Source organism: Aedes albopictus, chromosome 2 (assembly GCF_035046485.1).
Source record: "Aedes albopictus strain Foshan chromosome 2, AalbF5, whole genome shotgun sequence".
NCBI classification, from domain to species: Eukaryota; Metazoa; Arthropoda; class Insecta; order Diptera; family Culicidae; genus Aedes; species Aedes albopictus.
Genome location: NC_085137.1, coordinates 54,727,838 through 54,753,536, shown reverse-complemented (window position 1 = coordinate 54,753,536; position 25,699 = coordinate 54,727,838). Strand labels below are relative to the sequence as shown.

The window sequence follows — 25,699 nt, the reverse complement described above, 5'->3', positions numbered from 1 at the left end:
ATATATAAAATTACTGTTCTCACATATGGTATATCGTTTTAGATACCAGAAAAGTATGTTCCAAGCTGCAGCAGCATGAGTAATAAACATTTTGGTAAAATTGAAACCCAATTGGAAAATTAAATGTTGAGATATTTAAGTCTCAAGTGAGATTCAATTTTTTTAATATAATTCAATTGTAAAGCAAAAATATTAATTAATGAATTTTCTTATGCATCCAGTCAAAAGTGGGAATAATGTGGTTTTAAATTCAGAAAACTGCTTCTTAATAGAATTGCTGGTTTGGTTACTGTGCGCCATTACAGACACAGTAATAAAAACAGTTTCGTTCTATGAAGGTTTTTCCAAATAACAATGCCACCTAATGCAAATGCAACAATGATGTTGGAAATAAAAACTTTGCATCCGATTATTATTTAATAAGTTGTACAATAACATAGGATTAATTTTGTTGAAAATATATGATAACAAGATTCGCTAGTGTCGAAAATATGCATCGATGAAGCAAAAAGTATGATTTTTTTTAATATGACCATTAGGGCAGTTCAGACTTCAAATATGTATGGGCACTAGCCCCTCTCTGAAGCAATACCTTCTTGGTGGTTCCGGAGAGACGTAGGGTTTGGCGACCATAGGAATGTGTTTTAGTGCACAGCAAATAATTTTGTAATATCCAGGCGCGTAATTTCTGGCGACGTATCCAATTTCGAACGTAATTTTGCTTTGTTGCATTGTTTTCCAACTATTATCACACTCACCATGTACACCCTGGTTGGCACTGGAAAGTGTCAACAAACCCATTCCAGCAGATACCTAGAAACAGTATCATATTTATCACCTACCTTCTAATTCGGTGAAATAGCCGAGAGGTAAGGGATATACCTCACAATGAACGGATCCGTGTACGAATCCATGCCAATATTTTACTTATATATGATTCATCCATCGATCCGGTTCTAGCGATGGCTAGACCCACTTTCAAGCTACGGCGGCTGATTTGCTGCGTGGGAAGGATGTAATTTGTACATCTCTTTTACGACGCGACTGATGTGCAGCGAAAATGATGTGATATCACAAGATTTTTTTTGCTGTGTGGGTCGAGGAGAGAGTAGTCCTGGCTTCTACCGGCGTTGTAGAAGACGGCCTTAACCCCACACTACCCTAACCTTCCTGTTAGGGTGTCTGATGAGCAGATTTATCCCCCTATGGTTTAGAAGAAAAAAAAAGACTTCAAATATGTTAAAAATTCAAAGCTCCCATATGGTCATTGCAATCTTTGGTGCAAACTAGAGTCCTGTCAAACTTTCAGCCATTTCGGTGGTGATTTAATGGTGGCCCAAAAGCAAAATAGGTTTATATGGGAATTACTATGGAGAATTTTTGAAAAAGGTTCTCCACGCTGTAGAGCATTAACACATGGATAAAGTCATAGGGTCAAAGTCAAATTGAGTTCTTCAGATCTCAATGATGAATGTTGCCGAAGATCGCAACTCATTTTGACTCACGAAAAAAAAGTTATTAATCAATATTCATCCATGCATGCTTGAACAGAAGACCACAGCTCGACCGACACGCTTGACACGCAATCATAGTATGCGTGTTAGCTTCTTGCACACCTTGCAGGACATCGTATAAGAAGATGCGCATTCGAGTGAGAATTTGTTAAATATCTTTTTTGCCGATTGTCGAAATAAGTTCCGGTCTTCGGCAACTTTCATCATTGATATCTGAAGAATTCAATTTGGCTTTGACCCTATAACTTTATCCATGTGTGAATGCTCTACAACGCGGAGAACTTTTTTTTTAAACTTCTCCATAGTAATTCCCATACAAACCTATTTTGCTCTTGGGCCACCATTCAATCATCACCGAAGTGGCTGAAAATTTGACAGGACTCTAGTTTTGCACTAAGGATTGTAATGAACATATGGAAGCTTTGAATTTTCAACATGTTTGAAATCTGAACTGCCCTAATGACCATCTTTATGCAATAACTTTTGGTGTGAAATGCAATTTAAAGTAAATTTTTCTTCTGTATCATTCAGAGAGCAATATTCTACTACTCTGGACAACTTTTTAGCCGAATCCTTGATGATTTTGCAACACATGACTTAAATGAACATTTTTTAATAATTTCTCTAAAAACAAGGCAACTTACTATATCAAGCTGGAGACTGCTTGGTGCATTATTATTGATCAACTTTTGAGCTTTACCTTTAGTAGAATAGTATAAGCTTCCAATTCATTAAAAACTCCATGAAAATGTGCATGTTAAGTATGATAAAAGTTATGTCGATTTGTGAGAAATGGGTTTTTAGTGATGTTTTACGAAAACCACTTCAGTTACACAATAAAGAACATTTTGCTTAATGTTATATTTTTCCTACATTTGAGAATAGCTATATAAAGTTATGCAAAAAAACTGATAATGATTTTGTTGAAAAATAAAAAAGATATCGCACAAGCAAGTTGTCCGTTTTATAAATTGAACAGTCCTTATATGATTTACCCGATCTTTTTGTGCTCTCACAAATATAGAGTAATGACTTATGTGAATACCGTAATTCGGGGTCAAATTGATCACTTTAAAACAACTTTTGCGGATAACATTGGTGACAATTCAAATATTGCCAAAAGAATTTCTGTAAAATCAGTACCCAGTGGATCTCTATGGAACCATGTGACAAAATTTTGTTCAACAAGTTTAAACTTTTAGTTAAATTAATTCAAAAATCAAAAATTTGAGGATGCCACTTTGGGGCGAAATTGATCAGTATACAATTACGGATTTTTACGGCATCATCAGCATCGGCAACCATGTTGGATATGTGGCTCGAAATTTCAAAGTGATAATTCTCTGCTATTAAAGCAAATATTTGTATAAAAATGTGTCATCCTATATGCTCATTCGCAGTGATTACGATGATACTTTTTCTGCTGCGTTGCTGCAGAATTGACGATATTTTATCACTTCAAAAACGCGAGGCAAACAATAATTGAAAAGCAAAAAGTCAATGATTCGTTTGAAAGCCCAGTAATGCATCATGACACCTTAAGCATCGGTTAAAAAGATAAACATCCTTATCCACTTAATTTTGCTCTTGTAAGCCCGAATAACGCGTCAAAACTCTTACAACTAGTGTATTTGACAATTATAATGCAAAATAAAATTTTGAAATTTCCCCCTTAACGCCTACAGGTTGCCTTTGAAATAAGTGATTATTGTTACAATAAATGACTTTTTCGTCAAAAAAAAAAAAACTTTTTTTAACTTATTCATGTTCAGAATAGCTTCATAACTTCCCAACCAAAGCTCCACAAAAATGTGAAAACAAAAAAAATTCGGAAAGTCCTAGTGGCAATCGATTGTTTAGCAGCAATGATTTCAGCTAAGTGCGAAATACATTGCAAATTTCTAAAAAAAAATAAGGCAAAACTAACTTTTTTCTAAACAAATAAAAGTCTGAACTCATCTCTAGACATCTATGAACTATATGAGGTAAAAAGTTTAAGATCATTGCGACGCTTAGAATGCACTTACAATGTAGTACCCAAATGATCAATTTCACCCCGCTGATCAATTTGACCCCGGTTTACGGTACTATGGTTTTCATGCCTTCAAATTCCTTCAGAAATTCGTTCAGAAATTTCTTCGCGAAGTCCACCATGGGATTTGCTCGAGGAATTAGGATGTCCCAAAAAAGATCGATTTTCGAAAAGGTGCTCAACCCTTAAATGAAAGATATTTGAAGTATTTTTGTGGAACATTTCGATTTTCAAAAAAAAAAATCGTTTAGAGATTCCGCCAGGGCTGTTAAAAGGTATATTTTTTGAGCATTTTTGATTAAAATTTATATAAAAAAAAACATGTCCAATTTTTATTATTAACCATGAAAGTTTTACCTGATGGAACTATTCACATGCGCCATTTCTCTTAAAACAAAGATTAAATATTTTTGAAAAAAAAATAACAGTTCCAATCAAAAGGGTCATTTTTTAACAATTGCTCTGGCGGAACCTCTAAACATTTTTTTAGAAAATCGAAATGTTTTACAAAAAATGCTTCAAATATTCGTATATTTCATTTAAGAGTTGAGCACCTTGACTTTTCAAACATCGATTTTGTTTTGGGACAGCCTATCCCCCATGCATTTCTTAAGGAATTCCATCCAAAAAATCCTACATTTTCTCCGGAGATTCTTGCATGAGTTCATAGAAAGTTTCCCACAGGATTTCCTTCGGATTTTCATCTACGTATTTCTTCGGAAATTTATCCGACATTTTCTCTAATAAATTCTCCACGGATTCTATAAAAAATTTATTCAAAAATATTTGCAAAAAATGCCTAATTTAGAAATATCTCCAATTTTTTTTCTTCAATGATCTTTGAAAACGCTTGTTTTTGCGTTTCTCTGCAGTTTTTTTTTATCAGATTCAGATTTTCCCAGGAATACTTTGAAAAAACATTGCAAAGAATTATCATAAAGCATTTCTGCAGCAGCTTATTAATCAATTCCGCATTTTTTTTTTTTCATTTCACCTAGGGTTTCCCGAGAAGTTTCTACAAGTATTTCTCCAAGAAATTCTTAAGAAATTTCACATAAGGTACACCGGGGCAAGTTGAAACGGGTGGGGCAAGATGAAACACGAAGTTTTGGAATAGATTTCAATACAATTTGGAAATTTTTCTTTCGCCAAAAGATTGTTTGAATCAAAAACTATGTGTTATGGCATTCAAGCAGTTCACCATCATTGGATAACTTCATGTTAACCCGCTGTTTCATCTTGCCCCACCCGTTTCAACTTGCCCCGGTGTACCTTAAGTTCTTTTGAGAATTCCTCTGAAATTTCTACAGATATTCCTTCAGAAATTCACTTCCTTAGTGTTTTACAGGTATTCTACTAATTTTTTTCTCGAAATTCAATTTGGGGTTCTTTTAGAAGTCCCCGCTTAAACTCCTTCCGAAGTTCCTCTTAAGAGATAGTTTTATCTTCAGAGACTTCGACAGAGATTTCATCGAAATTTCTTTCATGGAGTTTTTCAGAAATTATTCTTAAATTTCTTTACAAATTCTACAGAGATTTCTTCAGAAACTCTTTCCAGGGTCTCTTTAAATTTTAAAGTTTAAAAGTTCTTTGAGAAATTCTTTCATTGATTCCTGCAGCAATTTGTTCAAAGTACTTTTAGAAAATGCTCCTGCAGTTCCATCGGAAATATCTCCTGGGATGTCTTCAAAGATCCCTGCAGAACAGTTTCAGATATTCCTCAGGAGTTTTCCAGAAATTGTCTCACAACTATTGAAGGAATGTCTAAGAAATCCTTTAACGATTGTCTCAAGAAATTCCTTTATCTATGGAGATACCGATGGAAACTCCCAGAAGAAATTATTGAAATTTTTCTGAAGGAATTCCTGGTGCAAAAATCATGAATAAATATCTGAAGTTATCTCTAGAGAAATTCCTGGATAAATGCCTAGGAGAATAAATAAAGAAAAAACTTAATATTCTTTTTTAGTTCTCGGAAAAAAAATCAATTGATACTTCTGGAAGAACTCTGCAAGTAATTCCAACGGAAAATACTTAAGAAATTGCAGAGGAGGTTGCTTAAAAAATCCTCAGATACGTGTCTTAAGTAATATCCCACCAAATATCTGCAGAAATTGCAGACAAAGGTACTGGAATTCTTGAAACATCCTCCAGGGTTTTTTTTGCAGAAACCCTCGGAAGAGATCCTTGTAATCTGAACAAGTTTTCCGAAAAATTTAATATAAACTTTCTGAAGGGATTTGTATACAAAAATACCTTGACAAAACTTGCAAAATAAAATATAAAAAAAAAACAGAGGAATTCTTCAAAGAACTAAGGAAATAATAAAAAAAAGGAACTTCTAAAGGAATCTTTGAAATAATACCTGAAATAACTGGAGAACCTTCAGCAGTTATTCATAGAAAATTTTATTTAAAAAATCCTTCAAAAGCGCTAAGGCATAGATTCGAGTAAATTCAGCAAGAATTGTTGAGAGAATCTTTGGAAAAAAAATCTGAAACAGTTCTAGAAAGATGATTTATATAATTCCAAAAGAATATTTGGAGAACATCTCAAGGAATTATTACAGAATCCCCAAAAGTAACTTCCAGAACAATCTCTTGAGAATTTCGAATAAAAAATTAAAAATATTCAAAAACTTTCCGATTTTTCAAAGGAAGGAATCTCTTATCTTTGTAAGAATATCTCATGGAATTGCATCTTTAGAATAAATGTTTGGAAGAATTCCTGAAGATATTCATTAGTATCTTTAGGAATTTCTCCAAACGATTCTGCTAATGATGCAGCTTCTAGTAGAATTTTCTGGGATATTTCCAGAAGAATTGATGAAGAATTCCGAAAGAAAATCTTCGGGAAAAAGTTCTGATAATATTTCAAAAATGTTTGAAGACATGAAGTAACACATACAAGCATTTACTTATGTAGCAATCATTGTAGGAATTTCCTATAGAATACCTTCAGAAATCCCAGGAGGAACTTGCATTTTTTTTTTGAAAAACTCCTGAGGGTATTCCTGAAGGAAACTCAGAGGAATCCCTGGAGAAACTTCCAAAGAGATGCATGGACCGAGATGCATACTAAGAGGGATGCCTGGAGGAATCTTTAGAGGAATCTTACTTAAATTGTTCTAAGAAATCCTAAAAAAAATCTTCTTCCTGTAAACGTTCCAGGAATTTTTTGATAAATATTGAAAGAATTCTCAATGGAATTATTGCGGCGTCCCTGGAGGTAACCGTGGAGAATTATCTAGAAATTTCTTGGTCTTTCTTGGGGTTTTCCGGAATTATTCGCAAATGGGCGCAACAGTGAAATTATTTCCCTGGTAGCTTACCAGTACAGGAGGTGCTTAAATTTTGAAAACCTTGAATAACAAGCTCTGCTTTTACCATGACAGCACTGTCGGGAACATTGGAAGTTCTGATAGAACACAAACTCACGAAATAGGCATGTTATCAGTTGACACCTCACGAAAAGAGAAAAACAAAAAAGTCTAAAATAAATTCTTCACATTTGTCGAAATCATTCCGTTCTCGTTCAATTTTAAACAGAAACTCCTCCCATCGATTTGCGATCCCAAAGTTATCACACAACATTTCGCTGGCAAGACCTTCTACATATCCAGCGAAAGTACCATACTCCAAACGACACCCAACCGCTCAACTTACTTCCGGAAAATATGATTCATCCGTCCCAGAAGAAATTTTCCGCGCTCACCGAGCATCAGGTGGTCGAAAATAAGCATTTATACACTTTTACAAAGCTGCGGATATCAATTTCCAGACCCGCAAGCACGCGCTTCGGTATCTCCGTTCGTTGTTTTGTCTTTCGCTTGAATTCCCAGTCGTAAGAGGCAACACCGCACCGTTTCCGACAACGACGGCCACGATTGCCAGTTACCAAGTTACCTTCCTTCTTTTTTGAAAAACACATTTAATAAAACCAATAAAAGCAACGTAATATGTTATTTATATTAATTTACTTCCAGCACCGACTCCACGCAAGAGGATCGTCTAAGACCTGAAACTGTTGCTGCTATAGGTACTTTTACTCATTGTTCAGGTGAATGATAATAATTTTTCGCGTAATTCCTTAGCGATTAGGGACCACGCACCCACCCATCCACATTCGAAACGGTTTCATGTCGATGAAACTGAATTCAATGGTTGGGAATATGACAGTCGCGCTGATTTCCGCGGCCAAACCGAGGCATGCATCTTAAGCCACCTAATTGTAAGATTATAAAGAGGAATTGAGCAAATGGTGGGAGAGGTTCTTCTGGTTTCCTGTGAGCAATTTGGAAATATTTTGACTTGTCTAGCAGGTACTTGAACTGCTGCAGAAGATTGCAATTTTTATGACACGTTTTTGTGCGCTCGTGAGTCTGCCAGACGTTCCCTGTGGGGAAATATATCCCCAATTACAAAAATAACAAATCTGAACCTCAGAGCTATAGTACCCGATTCTTTCATAACTCTTATTTAGCTTGAAGCTCGTGTTTATTATAAAATGATTTAAAATTGGAAAAATTCAAAATAAATTTTCATTCTTTTTCGCGAGTTACTACAATAAATCACTGAACAGCATTAGCAACTGAAAATCCACTTCTGCTCATTGCAAATGGCCCAATGATGGATCTATTGTGAACCATTTCTAACAAGCTCCAGTCGAGTGCAAGCTAAACCGACAATTACAGCGAACCAATAGCTTTTCATTAGTCAGGCATTCTGTAGCACCTACTGCCAACCATGAGCTGGCGCTGGTTGGATTCATTTCACCCGCGAAATTTGGCAGGAAGTGATTATCTGCACCGCCTCAGCCCCGGTGGGGATGTATATTTTCCGGTTTCAATCATCGCGATTACTCTTATTGACTGGCGCGTGATTTTTCAATGATCGCACTCGTTAGTTCGGTTCGCCTTTGCAGCCGGTTTTCTAAATGGAACAATGATTGATGGTAATTGTGTCTGCGGGCAAACGAAATACTATACGCCCTCTGTGAATGGGGGGACCATTCAATAACGGAGGCGTGGGTGGGTGCTGTTTTGGCTGTTGACGTCCGGAAGTTACAGTACTGACAGAAATGAAATGCTCATATAGAAATTTGAAGGCTTGATATTATTTAATTTATTTTCCATCTGAGAATGTTCAAGCAAAACTGCCCGTAGTACACTCCGACCTCACTTTACGTCGGTTTATTTTACGCCGAATTTATTTACGCCCACTTTTTACATCCAAAATTTAGATTAACGTCCATTTCAAACATTGCTCTATTGAAAACTTGAAACATTGAAGTTTAAAACAAAGACGAAAATAAAGGACAACCAGTGATAGCTCCTGATATCATTATTTCTTATGTAAGATGGCAACATTGTTCAAATACAATCATATATTACTGAATATTTTCTTATCAATGTCAGTAATATATCAGACTCTATTGCATAAAATAAAACGAAGTTTTTTTTCAAGCTGGCAACACTGCTGAACTGTTAATAAAAAGCTGAATGTTTGTTTTTAATTCTTTTTATTCGTGAATTTTAGCTTAGGCTAATTTTTCACACAAATCTGAATGTGTAATTCACTACAATTGGGATGGTGCTCATGTTCATTGTAGTTTGAATCAACGTAGCACATTATCAGCAAGTCATCTAGATTTATCTTAAGTACTTGTCTTTGTAAAATTTGATTCTTCAAAATTATCTCTACACTGGCAGCACTGTATAATGTCAAACATCGATCATCACAGTTTTAAGATAATACATACAGGGGTTATGTAATGAAATTTAATGTTAAACTTTTTGTGAGAGAAAAAAAGTTGCCTATCCCAAACATGTTGGTCATCCCCTGAATATGAGTAATTCTCGCTGAGACCGGCCCACTATTTACACCTTATCTTAAAAAATGTTTCAGGTGGCGATTTTCTGAAAGTCTTCGCTAAAAAAGTAAGGAAAATGCATTTGGTTACTCAAATTGATGGACCCCTCGTTAATTAGAGCCACAAGAATTTTTGCAGACCCCTCGATTTTGGTCAAATGGTGGCTCATTTAAACAGTTATAAATCGGAATTTTCGTTTCAAACCACCTCAAAATAAAATGTTGTTGAAAAGAGGAAAGATAAAGTTACTATTTACAATTATAAAAAGTTGAGTCAGCCATATTGATTTTGGTCGCCATCTTGGATTTTATACCAAAACTTTTTTTAACATGATGGCAACCACCGATTTTCAAAATTTGAATTCAACTGAATGCTGAGACATTTATACATAACATATCAAAAAATAAGAAATGTCTTTTTTTCCTATTAAAAGTTATCTGCAGTTTTGTAAATCAAGCCACGTTTTCTCCATACATTTCCATGCGCACCTGAAGCAAACTATCTGCTTTCTATCTGGGGAGTACTTAATACTTTACTTGAAAACAAGCGACATCAAGTGGCAAAATCACTAACTAACACAGCGTAACAAAAATTAGCTTTTGATCTGTCTCAAGAGCAAACTTATGTGTCTCTGACAGATTTTGGGCCGCTGAATCCGAATCCGGGCTCAGATTTGCTCCAACACGTCACAATTTTGAGCTATACCTCAATTTATAGGGCAAAATATGCGATTTTGGGCTTTTTTGGCTGCAAGCCATTAAGCATGGAAATATTTTTTCAAGCAATCAAAAGGTTAATTGGTCAATTAACATCTAAATTAACGACTCATGCAAAATATGCTGTTCTACCAAATCGAATTTGATAGTTTTAAGCGATTTATGTTAGGTACGATATTTCCCATACAAGTCACTCTCCAAAAGTTGCATGCAAGTTTTCATACTAACATAAATGCTTAAATCTATCAAATTTGATTAGGTAAAACGAAATATTTTGCATGAGTCGTTAATTTAGATGTTAATTGACCAATTAACCTTTTGATTGCTTAAAAAAATATTTCCATACTTAATGGCTTGCAGCCAAAAAAGTCCAAAATCGCATATTTTGCCCTATAAATTGAGGTATAGCTCAAAATTGTGACGTGTTGGAGCAAATCTGAGCCCGGATTCAGATTCAGCGGCCCAAAATCTGTCAGAGACACATAACTTTGCTCTTGAGACAAAAAAATGTTGCGCTGTGTAAAGAATTACCAGAATGCTCTTGTCCTTCCGAACAACTTTTCCGAAGACAACACTTTTCTATCTGCTGTGGATCCCGAGATAGAGAAGTATTTTTTTTATTGAAAACTAGCTCCATATAGCGGCAAAATCACCAAATAATTGGTGAATAATAAGAATAATCTTGTCTTTCTGAACAACTTTGTCGAAGGCGAAACTTTTCTATCTTTTTTGGATCCCAAGTAAAAGAAGTCTAAAATTTAGACTTAGATTTAGTCTAAAACTAGCACCACCTGTCGGTGAAAGACCAGACAATTGAAAAAGCACGAGAATTTTCATGTCCTTCTTAACAACTTTGTCGAAAAAAACACATTTCTATCTGCTGAGATCACCAACCAATTGAAGAAACACCAGAATGTTCTTGTCTTTCTGAACAACTTTGTCGAAGACGTTACAGATAGAGAAGTCTACAACTTCACTTCATAACTAACGCCACCTCCATAAACGCCATAAACGCCATAATCACCAACGAATAAGTGGATCACCAGAATAATTTTGTCCTTCTAAACAACTTTGTCGTAGACGACACATTCTTAACTGCTTTCGATCTCTAGATAGAGAAGTCGAAAACTTTACTATATAGGCAAATCAGACGGAAGCTAACGGTCCCTCTGCATCTTGTGGCAGGAACGAGAGCCCTACGAAAAGAGTGACTCCGCTAAAAAGTGCCATGGCGCAGCATAGGCAAAGTGCACTTTTTCACTTTTTCGTATCGAATTCAGCATCGGAGAGAAACAAACGAGCACTTTTTGGAAAGAAAATTAAATTCTCTTTCAGATGCGCTTAGATCCGGTAGGTACTTACGAACAATATATGTAATTAATTTGAGGAGCTCTTGCTATGCCTCCGGCGGGCGATCTCCCGGATTTGTTGTTAGCTGACCAATCCGGTAGCTGTCGGCGTGGGCATCAAGAATGATGATAATGGAAGCTATTGCAAATCGAAAATAGCAACTTCTAGTGCAAAAAATTAGTAAAATCTGACGACAAAAATTTGACTTTTTTTATGTAAACAAACGATTTTCCTCTTATCTCATCAAACGCCTCTACAATAAGAATGACTTTGTCCTTCTGAACAACTTTGCCGAAGTTGTCACTTTTCTATCTGCTTTGAATCCCAAGATAAAGAAGTCTAATACTTTACTTGATATCTAGCTTCACCTGGCGGCGAAATATCCAGCCAAATGAAGAAGCACCCGAATGTTTTGTCCTTCTAAACAACTTTGTCAAAGACAATACATTTCTATCTGCTTTCGATCCCCAGATAAAGAAGTCTAAAATTTTACTTGATGACTGACGCCACCTAGCGTCGATATCACCAAAGAGTTGATGAATCACCAGCATGTTCTTGTCCTTCCTAATAGCTTTGTCGAGGATGACACATTTCTACCTGCTTTCGATCCTGGCACCACCTGGCGGCAAAACCACCAGCTACAAGAATCACATCTGAGCTTTGTCGAAGACGACACTTTTTATCTGCTCTGGGTTTCGCGATAAAGAAGCCTAAAACTCTACTTGATAACTATCTACTTAAGTTATTATTAACACTATATTTCGCCATTTTGACCTTATAGGGCTATTATACGGCCAATAGAGAGCCCAGTGAATCAAAATTCAACCATCGTGCAACAATAATGACAATGTCGCAACTTGTATTTGTTGCGACAAAACAACCCCTGCGACATAAGTTTGTCCCAACTTGAAAATAATGGGATTAACATCGGCTTAAATTCAATGAATCTAAAGTTAACACTATTTTGTGATAGTTCTGAATTTTGAATTCTAAAAACCAGATAAATATTTAGAGGAAATTCAATTGCTTGCAAAATTTGAAAATATGTAGGAAGACACATAATGTTGATAATTTGGCAAATTGAGGGATGAAATTGTAAAAAAAACTAATAGCTGGTCTAACGTTACGGAGTCGTGGCCTCGAATCCCAATAGAACATGTTTTTTTTTATAATTTCATCTCTCGTTTTGCCAAATAATCAACATTCTAAATCTAATTTTCAAGTCTTTCCAAGTACTATCCGAAATACCAATTAATCTGGTATATGCCATAAACATGTAAAATTCAACTGATCACAATATTTCCGCCAACATTATTCTTTCAATTGCAATGGCAAACATCAGCGGCTGACGGATCGACCGACGGCGAAATAGCCTCAAGTGGTGTAGCATTTATTTGGTAAAGAAACCCACTGAAATTCTTTCGACTTGGTCCTCCATCGTTCAAGTCACTAAATTTGGCCTTATGTCCGCTGACGGAGCACAGCCAGCCACTCGAATTATGCGAAAAATTCTAAATTAATTTTGCCCAAGACCATCTGCTCCAACAGCACTGACTGCCGTTTCGGGGGTAAATGACTGAAACAAATGACTCCGAAGCGTATTGGAAAAAGTTCCGAAACAAACAAACATATCCTCGTCGGGAAACTGCATTCCTCCGAAAATGCTGAACCATACTTTCGTGACAATCCTACTATGTGTACTGCGAGCTCCGATTTATCCGTGCAAACCCTGAGCCAGCGAACGATATCGAGAGGGAGCATTACCGTTCGTTCTGTTTATTCACACACTCCGACCGACATGGGTCGGTCGGTCGAACGAACCGCGGACGTGGTTCCTTCCAGGCTGCTGAGATGATTACCCTTATCCACTTCAGGGGACGGTGGCGACGAAGACGGTGTGATGGCAAAGCTATGGGAAACGGGACTACAAGAGGGATAATAATCATAATAACATGACTTCGGAATCCTCCTTCTCTATCACGGAAAAGATGGTCTACCTAGCATTTACGGTTGCAGAGATTCACCTCGGTGCGGTGCTGTATTATATGTATGAGACAAATCTTATCTTTTCGTTTGGTTTCCGCCCGGGCGACGTTCCAGGCATATTGTGTGGCTGCCAGTGACACGATGCGATGGTGGTAAGAGGACCAAGGCACAGGAAGCGAAAGCGACTGTCGATTATGGGATGGTGGACTAATATGTATCTTCTGGTAAATCTAGAAACCTCGTTGGTTAAATGTACGACTCGTGCTGAAAAAATCAGCTTTATGCAATTTATTATGATAATTTCTATTTTACAAAACCTATGAAGAACGAGTAACAAAATAAAGATTTTTCCAGCACGAGTCATACATCATTCAACGAGACTTGCCAAGTTGAATAAATAGGACAAGTGCTGTTAAAGTCGATTTTTTTTTATTAATAAAAATATTTATGCCATTCAGTATCATAATTTCAATTTTATTTTACTCATTTCAGTATTATAATGACCTATTTTTCCGTACCGGTACATTATGCAACTCAAATGAGTTGCATTATGAAAAAATCATTGCATAAAATGTTGTATGGAACTCGTTGCAAAACTCATTTTTTTTTCAATTTCTCATCGTAATAGGCTATTTTACCTCACGCAAATCTGCCAGGAAAAGGCCTACTTTCCCACACCAAATCAGCAGTGCTGTAATGGTTCATTACAGCACTGATTTGCGTTGCGTAATGAACCATTACTGCACTGTTTTCAGTTTTGATCAAATTCTTGATGGTTTCTGGATGCAGGTTTGAAACATTGTGACAACTGCACAGTATAACCTGCTATGATCAGATTTTCTTAAACATGACTATGAACATCAGTGTGCAGTTTGATGAACATTTTTTGTTGAAAACTATCCTTAAGTGGTAATCTATGAAATTGCAAAAAAATGTTGTACGCAACTCGGTGCAGAACTCGATTTTTACAGCACTCTTCGTAATTATCCAACTCGGCAAGCCTCGTTGGTTAAATGTACGACTCGTGTTGTAAAAATCTTCATTCTGCACCTTGTTGCGTAAACTACTATTTCCAGCACTCTTCGTATTTATCCAACTCGGCAAGCCTCGTTGGGTAAATGTACGACTCGTGCTGAAAAAATCAACTTTTTGCAACTCGTCACATCAATAACTATTTGCTATTTTTCCGAACTGGTTCATTATGCAGCTGAAATGAGTTGCATAATGAAAAATAGTTGTATAATGTTCATAATGCAACTCATTTGAGTTGCATTATGAACATTATGCAACTCAAATGGGTTGCATTATGAAAAAAATCATTGCATAAAATAAACGACTCGTGCTGAAAAAATCAACTTTTTGCAACTCGTTACATAAATAACTATTTGCTAATCGACCTCAATAAATTCCATTTTATACTTGCCGTATTGGTTACAAAACTACAATGCAATTCATTCCGGTTGTCTTATAAACCATAACGTAATTGTTTGGATAACAACATTTATAACAACCTGTTACTCCACGGTAAGAAGTGACGGTTGTAGCACGGCTGGCTTGACTTAAATTTCGAGTCTAGAACAAGCAGGTGTTTCCATTGTACCATCAGATGATACACAATGATACTAAAGCAAATCATTTTATTGCAGTGAAGTTTTGTCTTTGCAAAATAAGCTTGAAAATGGCTCTTGACAAAATTCAAATACAGTTATTTAATCTTATCCGACGTTTCGGTCTCGTTTAGGACCTTTTTCAGGGACTCAATTAAATTTCATTTTTTCATTTCATTTTCATTTTGCAGCAGTTGGTGGGGCAATAAGAGCGCAAGTCAATCCAATGCCGAAGATCAAGGAGGGGTAATGGCCGTAATAGTCCGTGCGGACCACATGAACACCATCGGAAGGGTAATGATATAGGTTGGGGAAAGGTATTGGACTAGACTTGAGACACAATAATGCAAATACGGTAGACAGTATGAAATTGGTTTCTGTAAAAAGGTCCATGCTGTACGTTAGGTCCTTGTCAATTTGTCAGTTAGTTGCCTTAGATTCCCAAACTTAAGTAGCGTTACTGTTTTGCCCCATATCAAATATGTAGCATCTACTCTATTGAAGTGTTATATCAAGTAGTTATGTTCATTATGTCAGTAATTGCTGGTCATAATGTTTTTGCGTCATTTATTGCAGATTATTATTTAAGATGTCCAGACTAATTGGTCTCATTGAAAACGTATTAGCTTCATAACTAATAAACATTTGCACCTAACAGTAAATGCTCCTAGATCCAGGCAATATACGGCTAAATCTTCGAATTGTTCTGTCAGTCCTACTAGTTTTTCTTGTAGAAAACACGTCATACTCCTTCACTTTTCATATAATACCAACATTTAAAAACGTAGACATATTTTCCTTGTCATACATAAGTAATGTTGTCCAGCTTAGTCAAAGAAGTAGGTGTCGTGTCGAGACGCATTGACGTTATTGATCACGCGTTAGCTTCGGAACTATATAAGCACAATTAAGTGTTGCAACTCGGGCCGGGAGTTAGTACGGACTTGACAATATCAATGCTATTCGGCTGCAAAAGCTCCACAAATTTGCAAAAAAAAAGAGAATTAGAGCTTTTAAAAAGAAGAAAACTACTTGAAAACTAGTTATTCATTCGTACGCGTAACTTTAGTTAAATTTTCATTTACACTGCGAACAATAATTTTCCATCCACTTAATTTCCTGATAAATTATTGTTTCCCGCCGTATGTTAGTTATTTACCTTTGCACGCTTAGAATTCAGGTTCCGTGGAGAGTATTTTACATTTGTTTACTTACATATGTCGATGATACTTCCCCATATACTGTGTTTGTTAGCTTCTGGTTGTCTTTCGAAGATCTTCCATGTGTTAATCTGAAAAAGCTTGTGCTTATGCACCGTTCATGTTTCGCAAGGATGCGAACCATGCAAAATTTTATAGAGAAAAACAAAGTAGGAAAAATGGATTAGTAATTATTATGTGTTTAGTGTTTATGTTTATAAATAATAGCAGTAACTGTTTTAGTATTAGTGTGTATGTGATCAAACAGGAAAAAAAATTATCACGAATATCAATCATAATTTAAAGTATTTTTAATTATATTTAATTTGCAAGAAAATAAAATATTTTGTATTTGCAGCATAGCTGGGCCTTTAAACATTTCAACATTTGATTAGGAAGCCGAACTATCTGGGCAGTGGCAACCATCTCAGGCATTCCCCTGGCACAACCCAATCAACATCGAACCAACTGACCCAAATTCTCGTGCTCGGGTAGATAATGCAAGTATCTCATCGCGCAAAAGAAATACAGTCAACCAGTGCAACCGGCCGAGCAACAGCAGAAAAATGCCCAAAATAGAGGCCCCTCCCTAATGGTCCAACTACCCTATATCGACTAATTATTTCCTCAATGTGGTCCACGTCGTCTCGCAGTCATGTAGCTATACTCTTTCTCAAATTTTATAACTAAATATTGAAACTAATACAGTAATGAAAATAATGTCTAGAGTTGAAATGAGGACAAATCTGTAATATAATCTGTAATACAATTTAACAGTTTTTTAACATTTAATTGCTTTATTAAATTCAATTTTGACTGCGAGACGATGGAAGGTGATTCATACAAGAACGCTTATCGGAAGGCACTTTATCCGATGAAGTCAATCGAAGTATGATTCCCCTTCCTTTGCTTAAATCCGCCACCCAAAGCACGCACCCAGTCGGCCATTGAGGAAGCCGTTGGCTATTGGATCGAACTATCCTGGGTACATAAGTGGCTTTGATGGTCACTCCTGTCGCACCCATTAATCTAATGTTGTTATATCAGAAAAATAACAATAAAGTAATAAAGAAATATGGTTTAACAACACTAGCAACAAGTGAAACAAGAGGGCCCTCAGAAGACACTCTTCCCTAGACAATATTGATCCAAAGCCCAGGGAGGGACTCAATTAAATTAAATTAAAAAGGGAAGGTCCTAAATGAGACCGAAACGTCGGACAAGATAAAATAGCTGTATTTGAATTTTGTCAAGACTGAAAGAGCTATTTTCAAGCTAAAATCTATCGTAGTCCAATCCAAAAATTTGCAATTAAGGTGTATGGCAGGCCTAGTTGAATAGATGTACGACCCGCGCTGTAAAAATCTTCATTCTGCAACATAACTATTATTTTATTCATTTTAGTATAAGCTACTTTTCCACACCGGCTTATGACAAGGTCATGAACGCAGCAGGAATGAGATGCATTATGGCAAAAAGTTGATCAACTTCATAAATATATAATAAATAAATAACATAAATAACATAAAGTCTATAAATCAAGAAATGTCAAGTAAATATTGTTATTCTTGATTTTTTCAAACTCTTTTTAAGTTCTAATTGTTCTAAAGATTCCGCCGCAAATTCTTTTAGAATGTAAACCTTTCCATGTACTTTTTAGAATTTTCTCCACGATTACTGCCAGGGACACCGCCAGAAATTCTAACGGGAATTCTTTCAGAATTTATCATTTTTTTCTGGAATTTATATGGAAATAAGTTTTTTGGAGCAATTATTCTAGGAATTTCAGCGAGCATTGTTCCCGAAAAATCCCTCCAGTTTCGCCTTAAGAATGCATTCTCATACATGTATATAATATATTCCTCAGGGATTTCTCCAGCAATTCTTTTAGAAACTCTTCCTGAAACATTAATTTAGTCTTCGGAAGAGTTTCTTAAGAAATTAAAAAAAATCAATTTGAAAAAGTTCACTTTCGGAAATTCTTACATGGATTGCTACAATAGCTCGTGCAGTCTCTCAAGCACTTATTTAGCAACTTTTCAAGAATATTGCGATAGATTCTCCAGAAGCTCATCCAGGTATTCTTCCAGCATGGATGGCTTAGGATTTATTCAGACCATTCTTCAGGGATGTTTTTGAGGAATTTCACCAAATATTCTCTCAGCAATTCCTGTAAAAAAAAAATCCAGAACGTATGTCTTGGCATTTTCATGTAATTTTTCAAAATAATTTCCTATGAATACTTGCAGAGAGTTTTCCAGATATTCCAGGTAATCTGTCAATGATTCCTTCAAAAAATCATTTTTTGTTCCAGAAATGTCTTCAGTGATTTCCTCGGATTTCAATTTTCTTCCTACAGGGGTTCCTTAAAAAAATTCTCCATGCAGTACTTTGGAGATTTTTGTGCAGAAGGTTTGCTTTTACAATTTCTTATAAAAATTGTCTAATCTTTAGAAGTTTTTCAGGTATTTTCTCAAACATTCTTGAGATAACTGATGAAATGGTTTCAGGAATTTTTGTCCAGAATTACATCCAGAATGTTTTAAAGAATTGATTCTGTTAATCTTCAAAATAATAACCTAGAGTTTTTTAAAGAATTTTATCAAGTATTCTTCCAGCATTTTTTGTACAATTTTTGGAAAAATTCTTGCAGGAATCTTACGAGATATTTCTGATGGAACTGGAGGAAGAATCCTTGGAAGAATTTCCGAAAAAACCAATTCAGGGTTCAAAAAAAAAATAGAAATTTCTAAAAAAAGTAAACTTTTTAAGAAGTCTCTGGCGTTAGTTTAAAAGGAATCCGAGCGAAATTTTTTGATAAATCCCTGGTGTAATTTTCGAAGAAAATTTCCAGCAGAATTCCTGCAGAAAAGAAGTACTTTTGGATGAATTGCTAGAGAAATATTTGAAGATATCCCGTGGAAATAGGTATAGTATCTACCCGTGTACAACTTTTCAAGTCAATTGGTTCAAAATTGACTGAGTTATAGTGGAAAACAGACGAATATAGAAGCCACCGCCCAAGTGGCGCGATACCCTAACTACCCTTTTTGATTCCTTTAGACTGCGTAGCCGGAAATCCGAGTTGCACAAAATACAGTCGGATCCCCTCATCAACAGTGGTTGGACGATGAATATTATTCCACGTTCCCCTACTACAAGTTGTGAAAGAGAGTATTTTTTCGAAGTTGCTCGCCCCAGAGCTCTCGAAATGTGTACATTGCCAGTAATCTGCGGATCAGAGAAACAAATAACCTCGGAACCGCTAAAATGGTTTGTTCACCGTTCACGTGGTGGAATGGGAAGGATTTGTGTGGGGGTGAGAAACGGGCGTGTAAGTAACGTGGTTTGTTTGTTTTCCATTTTTTTTTTCTTGAAAGGTGCAGTGCACTAGAATGGGAACGAAAGGAGGTTGATATCGAGCACAAATATCTCAGGTTAATAGAGGGTGTCAGATGGATGACTTCAGACGGATGTGATTGATGTCCAATAGGGAAAATTGAAAATGTGTTCGTTTACGGTGCATAGCTGATCAACAACCATGTGGTACTTTGGAGTGCTAGGCTGATTGGATCCTATTTCATACTGGTTATCTGCCTACTGAATCTAGGCCCAGAATTCTCGGAAATTGCATAAAATGTCATTATAATTGTATACTCTAATCACACAATCACTTTTCCACATTTCCTTCTAGTAGGCTAAATGAAGAGCATGTTATTACTGTGAAAGCTTTTTACCATATTGATATCACTATTTTGTTTGGCTTTTGTAACTTGCCTTTCGGACAATGATCACGGCTGCCGCACAAAGTAAAACTAATTTTTGATGATGGAGTTACTTCTATCTAAAAAGCATTTTGGATAAACAGAAAAAAACATCACATAAAAGGAAAAAAGTTTGCCAGTTTTTCATGCTTCAATCTCAGCATTTAATCATTCAAAAACTGTCACAGAATTCAGTACCTCAGAGCATCGTCCGTTAGAAAATAGGGGATGCATTCACTCAAAAAAAAAAGTCCTGGCCAACCAAGAACCAGCAGTGCAAAAATAAATACGAAAACAATTCATAATTTCTTTTCACGCGACCAAAATGAGCAAAACAAACAAACCTTGCGGTTTTCGAGCGAATAGGTATACGAACAAAACGAGTGTGGGAGGACAAAGGCATCCGACTCCGTTGCTCTCGCTGCCTTTCATTGTGGTCCATCATCATCCCGGGAGCGGCTGCGACTCCGACGACGACGACGACCAACGACCGACGGGCAACTCTTTCATTAATAACGGTGAGTTTTTCTTCGAGTCGTGGAGGTTTCATTTCAGCTGTCCATCACGGCTCGTCGTCCTTGGGAAAACGGGTAGCTCCCATAGTAGGGACACCGGGACCTGTTCTGTGGACGGGAAAAGTGAGGGTCGGCTTTCCTTTTTGTTCTGTAATCTTTGATTTGTGCAACGATTCTGGACAAAATTGCAAAAAAATAAGAGCTACATAGCTTGAGAAAATGTTAGCTCTGACAGGAAAGGAGGGGAAGTCACCTTGTAGGCTTTAAAATTGCGAAATATGAAGCATAAAACAAGCCCGATGTAAATACCGTAATGTAGGGTGTAACTGATTGGTGAAACTAAGGCTCACAAACCAGGACTACCGTTGAGACCCGTCGTACCAAACATGACGTCCCCGTCGTACGAGCTATCCAAATACGTAGGGCGGATCATCCAACAATCCTTGGTAAGCTCCTACAACATCAAAGACTCGTTCTTGTTTTGCCAATTCATAAACGGCGTCACCCTACCCGACGATCACGTGCTCATCTCTTTGGATGTCAAAGCACTATTCACGTCGATACCGAAATCCCTAGTGATTAACAGTATCATCATGCGGTGGAACGAAATCAGTCCAAATACAAACATCAACTTGGACCTCTTCCTCGAAATCGTGGAGTTCTGCATTGACAGCAGTTACTTCCGGTTCGATGGACAACACTACCTTCAAGTATTTGGTACAGCCATGGGCAACCCACTCTCACCGTCTATAGAAGACTGGGTGATGGAAACCCTGCTGGACACCGTTATTCGCATGCTCAAGATTCCCCTACCGTTTCTGCGAAAGTTTGTGGACGATCTTATAACAGCCATTCCACTAAATCAACTCCAACACGTACTAGAAACGTTCAACAGCTATGATGTTCACATCCAGTTCACCTACGAACTAGAGGTGGACAACAAATTACCTTTCTTGGATATGCTCCTCATCAGGCAGAGTAACCAAAAGGTAACAACACAATGGTATCAGAAACCCATTGCAAGCGGAAGGTTTCTGAATTACTTTTCTTGCCATCCAATGAGCCAAAAGTTGAACATGGCTAAAAATCTTGCCAGTCGTGTAAACCTGCTTTCCACTGACCTAGACAACCAAGCAAAGGTCAAAATCATTGATGAACAGCTGAAAATCAATTATTACCCAAAGTCTCTGAGGCACCGAATAGCAAACAGAATGAACGAGAATAGATCCGATGAAGTTCTCACGCAGCGGTCGCTACAGCTGGATAACCTGGAACATACCTACCGTAGCATTCCATTCATACCTCGCCTGTCTTCGAAAATAGACAGGGTACTAAAGCAGGACTATCATAACATACGACTTGCTAAATACAATGTGAAAACAGTCAAGGATATGTTCACCAGGGTTAAGGACGAAGTACCATTGGATCACCAGACGAATGTTGTTTACAGCATTCTATGCAACGATTGCGAAGCCTCATACGTAGGGATGACGTCTAATCGCCTAAAAACAAGGATGAATGGACATCAATCACACTACAACAAAATGGATAAAATGTTAGAAGAGGGTATAAACATCGACGATCCACAGATGACAACACTAGGGGAACGAACCGCACTGATGAGCCACAGCATCATAAAACAACACCGCTTCGACCTAAAAAAGGTAAAAGTATTAGACAAACACAAAAACACACGTACACTACAATTTCTCGAAATGTGTCACATAAAAAACAACAAAAATAGTATAAACAGAAGATCGGATACTGAAGGTCTGCATTCGGTCTATGCCGGAATTCTATACGAAATAGGAAAGATAAACAAAACACGAAACGAAAACGAAAATGAGAATGTCAACAACACAGGTACACATGCAAACACCTATACACATGGCTCCAACGATCGCCCATCCACACAACAATACACACAAAGTTAGCTAAACCAGCGCGTAGGCTGTCAAACAAGTGGAACGTAGAGAAGAAAATCAAAATTTTATAGCGAAAATCAGAGACAGGGATTTAGTCACTGTGCATAAAACACGCCACCTACAATACAGTGTGCACCACAATTATTGGCACACATGCAGTAAGTTCAAAAAGATGTTTAAAATGAAAAATAGTTGACTGTTTAATCCACTATCTTTAGCCAAAGTGAGCGCCATTTTAATCCAATACATGGACAACATTCCGTAGAGCTCAATCGGGTCTTCACAAGAAAACGAGCTTCTGTAAGTTATAGGGATGCACAAAACAGGAACAATTATGTAAAACTAAAATTATTTGTAAAACAATTTTTTAGAGTCCTTGAAAAAGGTAAAATAAATTACCGAAACCGTCGGATGTAGATGCAAAACCGTTTTTGCTGCTACCTAGACTGATACGGCCGATAAAATCACCTTCTTCTAAGAACCAAGTTGCTTCGTTCACTTCAGTTAAATTCAGCAACAAGAGATAATACGAATCAAAACCAATGGCAACGACACCTGCGAATAAAAAGGACTTGTGATTGTAAGCTCGTACGTTAAACTAACCAAGGTAACTAACTAACTAACTAACGATCTGTCATAACTTCACCGGGGGCACCCGCAATCTCCCCGATTTAGTAAACGGCCGCGGATTCGGTATCGCAGCGTTGCAGGACGTGTGTTGCACAGGTTCCATGGAGCAAAAATTTAGAGATAATCATACCATCTACCAGAGTTGCGGCAACATATGAGAAGGGTGCATTCTACACGCAGCTCAAACGCGAGTATGACCGCTGTTCAAGCGAGCCACGACGTCAAGATCATTACAGGAGACCGAAATGCTCATTGTTCAGGTAGGCCTCCAGGAGGAGGAGTATAGACCGATGATTGGAAAATTACGCGCTTACCAGCTGACGAATATGGTTAAAGAAGGGATCACCGATGCAGCCGAGAGAACCATCGGATGCTTGGGACGGAGTCAACAGATCGATTGGAGTGACGAGGAGAGCAGAGAAATTTAAGTGGAGAAGAACTTAGGCGGTCATGCTGCAGCAAGGAACACGGCAGAACATATAACGTTACAGAAGGAAAAGTTGGTTACAAGGGGTTAGACAGTCCGATCTCGTATCAAAATTTTGATAAAAATCAAAAATATTAAGGACAGACTTGTTAGAATCCCAAAATGGCCGCCGCAATGGCCGACTTTGGCACCTACTCACGATTTTGAGCGCACAAATCTCTTCGTAAACAAAACCAGTGCACCTGATCTTTTTATTTTAAGCTTATTATAAGTGAGCAAGAACAGAATAATCAAATGCACTGTTGTTTGAAGCTTGCATTTTGAGATTTGTGCGTTTGAAGTTCTGATGCACTTTTGAAGCGGGATTTCAAGACGTTTGTCCTTAATACTAATATTAACAAAATCATCAAATATATTTTGATTGTTTGTGCTGTTCATGGCTGACAGCCTGATCCAATGTTTAAAATGAAAAAAATATGCAAAAAATGGAAGATTTGACTCAGTGAAGTGAGCTTTTTTATTCTTAATCACTTAACCTAATTTACAGCTCTTTTGTCCACTAGGGCACTACGTGAGCGATTCCAATTGGACGCTGTACTTACACTTTGTACAGCGCCTACATGTATTATATTCTAATTCAATTATATCGAACTGGTGCCTTGTGGTGCTTCAACTTTTCTACCCTGTCTACGGTAGAATGATGAGCACGATGATGCTGATGTGTGGCTGCTGTTCCTTTTCCAGTCCAATTGGGGGTCGTCCATTATGAGTTGCGGTTCACCGATATCCAAATTCCGAGTCCGTTAAAGCTATATGCTCCGAAGAGGGTCAGGTGTCAGCCGCTCTCGGGGGAAAGAGCAACTAACGAAAAATTGCAAGTGCCGGGACTGGGATCGAACCCATGACCATCCGCTTATAAAGCGGACGTGTGGACCACAGTGAAGTGAGTTATAGAGCAATGGTTCTGTTCTAGAATGATCCGGGTCACCCGATCGCCCGAAAAGTGAACCGGTTGACTTCCTAAACAGCTCTTTGCCATGTTTTCGCAATCAATGCTTTGCGCCAAGAAAGCACAAGATGTTCATTTTATTCTTGTTTACGAACATATCCACTTTCGAACGTATTTTGTTGGTAGGTATTCCTGTTTACGCCAGCAAAATTAAATGAGATACGGATTAGAACGAATCAAAAACGTTCGAAAGTGGATACGTCCAAAAACTAGAATGAGGGTGAATCCTTATTTCCTGGACATGCGTCGTAGACAAATAACACATGATTACCGGTAAATAAGAACGCGACCTGAACAGGCGAGTAACTTGTTCATACAATCCATCCGCAGAAGATTGGGTAATTTTGAGGGAGTGTATATGGATATGATGTAAAATGACATGAGCCTGAGTCAGGCCCGTGCACAGAAGTGGCGCCAAGGGTGGGGTTTTTCCCAATTTCGGCAAAAGGCGGTGGGGTGCCTAGTGTATGAAACGTCGGTAATGGGGAGGGTTAAACCACCAAACCCCAGCATCCCTTCACAATAGTTAATAAATTTTTAACTTAAAATAGTTTTTTAAAAAAAACTACAAAAACCTAATGACGTTCGGATAACCAACCAACCTCTTCAATTAATTCATTTTTCATTTTCATTTTCATTTTGCAGCATTTGGTGGGGCAATGAGAGCGCAAGTCAGTCCAAAGCCGATGATAAGGAGGGGTAATGGCTGAATAGTCTTTGCTGACCACATAAACGCCATGGGATAGGAAAAGGGTATTTTGGTGTGGGATTAGGGTGTTGGTGCAGACTTGACGATATCAATGCTATTCAGATGCAAAATAATTTTAAGGCTCAATAGTGAATCGCATACCTTCCAAAACCAAAAAACAATAATCCACAAAATACCAAGCAAGTCATAGAAAGAAAAAGCGCCCGATTGTTTATTTTGTCAATTATAACAAACGGAAACTTCTACCCTCTCCGACTCGCCAGTCACCCCGGAAAAAATGTCCCTTCAGTTCTGGAAAATATATTATCCCCAATTAAGCCTTTAATCGAATTGTCCGCGTGATCTTGTAGTACCCCTGCTAGGTAAGAATTAGTCATTGCCATACATATTAAATGCTAGACATGACCCCATGGATAGTATTTGCATATGTAAAAGCTTTGCTGAT

The 25,699-nt window shown here is 37.3% G+C and overlaps 2 protein-coding genes across 3 annotated transcripts in view; one reads left to right on the top strand and one right to left on the bottom strand.

Moving 5' to 3' along the window:
- Positions 1-25,699, bottom strand: part of LOC109409202 (protein IWS1 homolog A) — a 63,902-nt gene that overhangs the window by 15,221 nt on the left and 22,982 nt on the right. The window lies entirely within an intron of this gene.
- On the top strand, positions 20,941-23,916 carry LOC134288627 (uncharacterized). The gene is made up of 2 exons (XM_062853988.1): positions 20,941-22,637; positions 22,698-23,916. The coding sequence occupies exon 1, from the start codon at positions 20,941-20,943 to the stop codon at positions 22,486-22,488; it is 1,548 nt and encodes a 515-aa protein (XP_062709972.1). The 3' UTR covers positions 22,489-22,637; positions 22,698-23,916.

Bases quoted from the DNA above. Each gene is read 5' to 3' on its own strand.
- LOC134288627 (XM_062853988.1), top strand. From the start codon at position 20,941: ATGACGTCCCCGTCGTACGAGCTATCCAAATACGTAGGGCGGATCATC.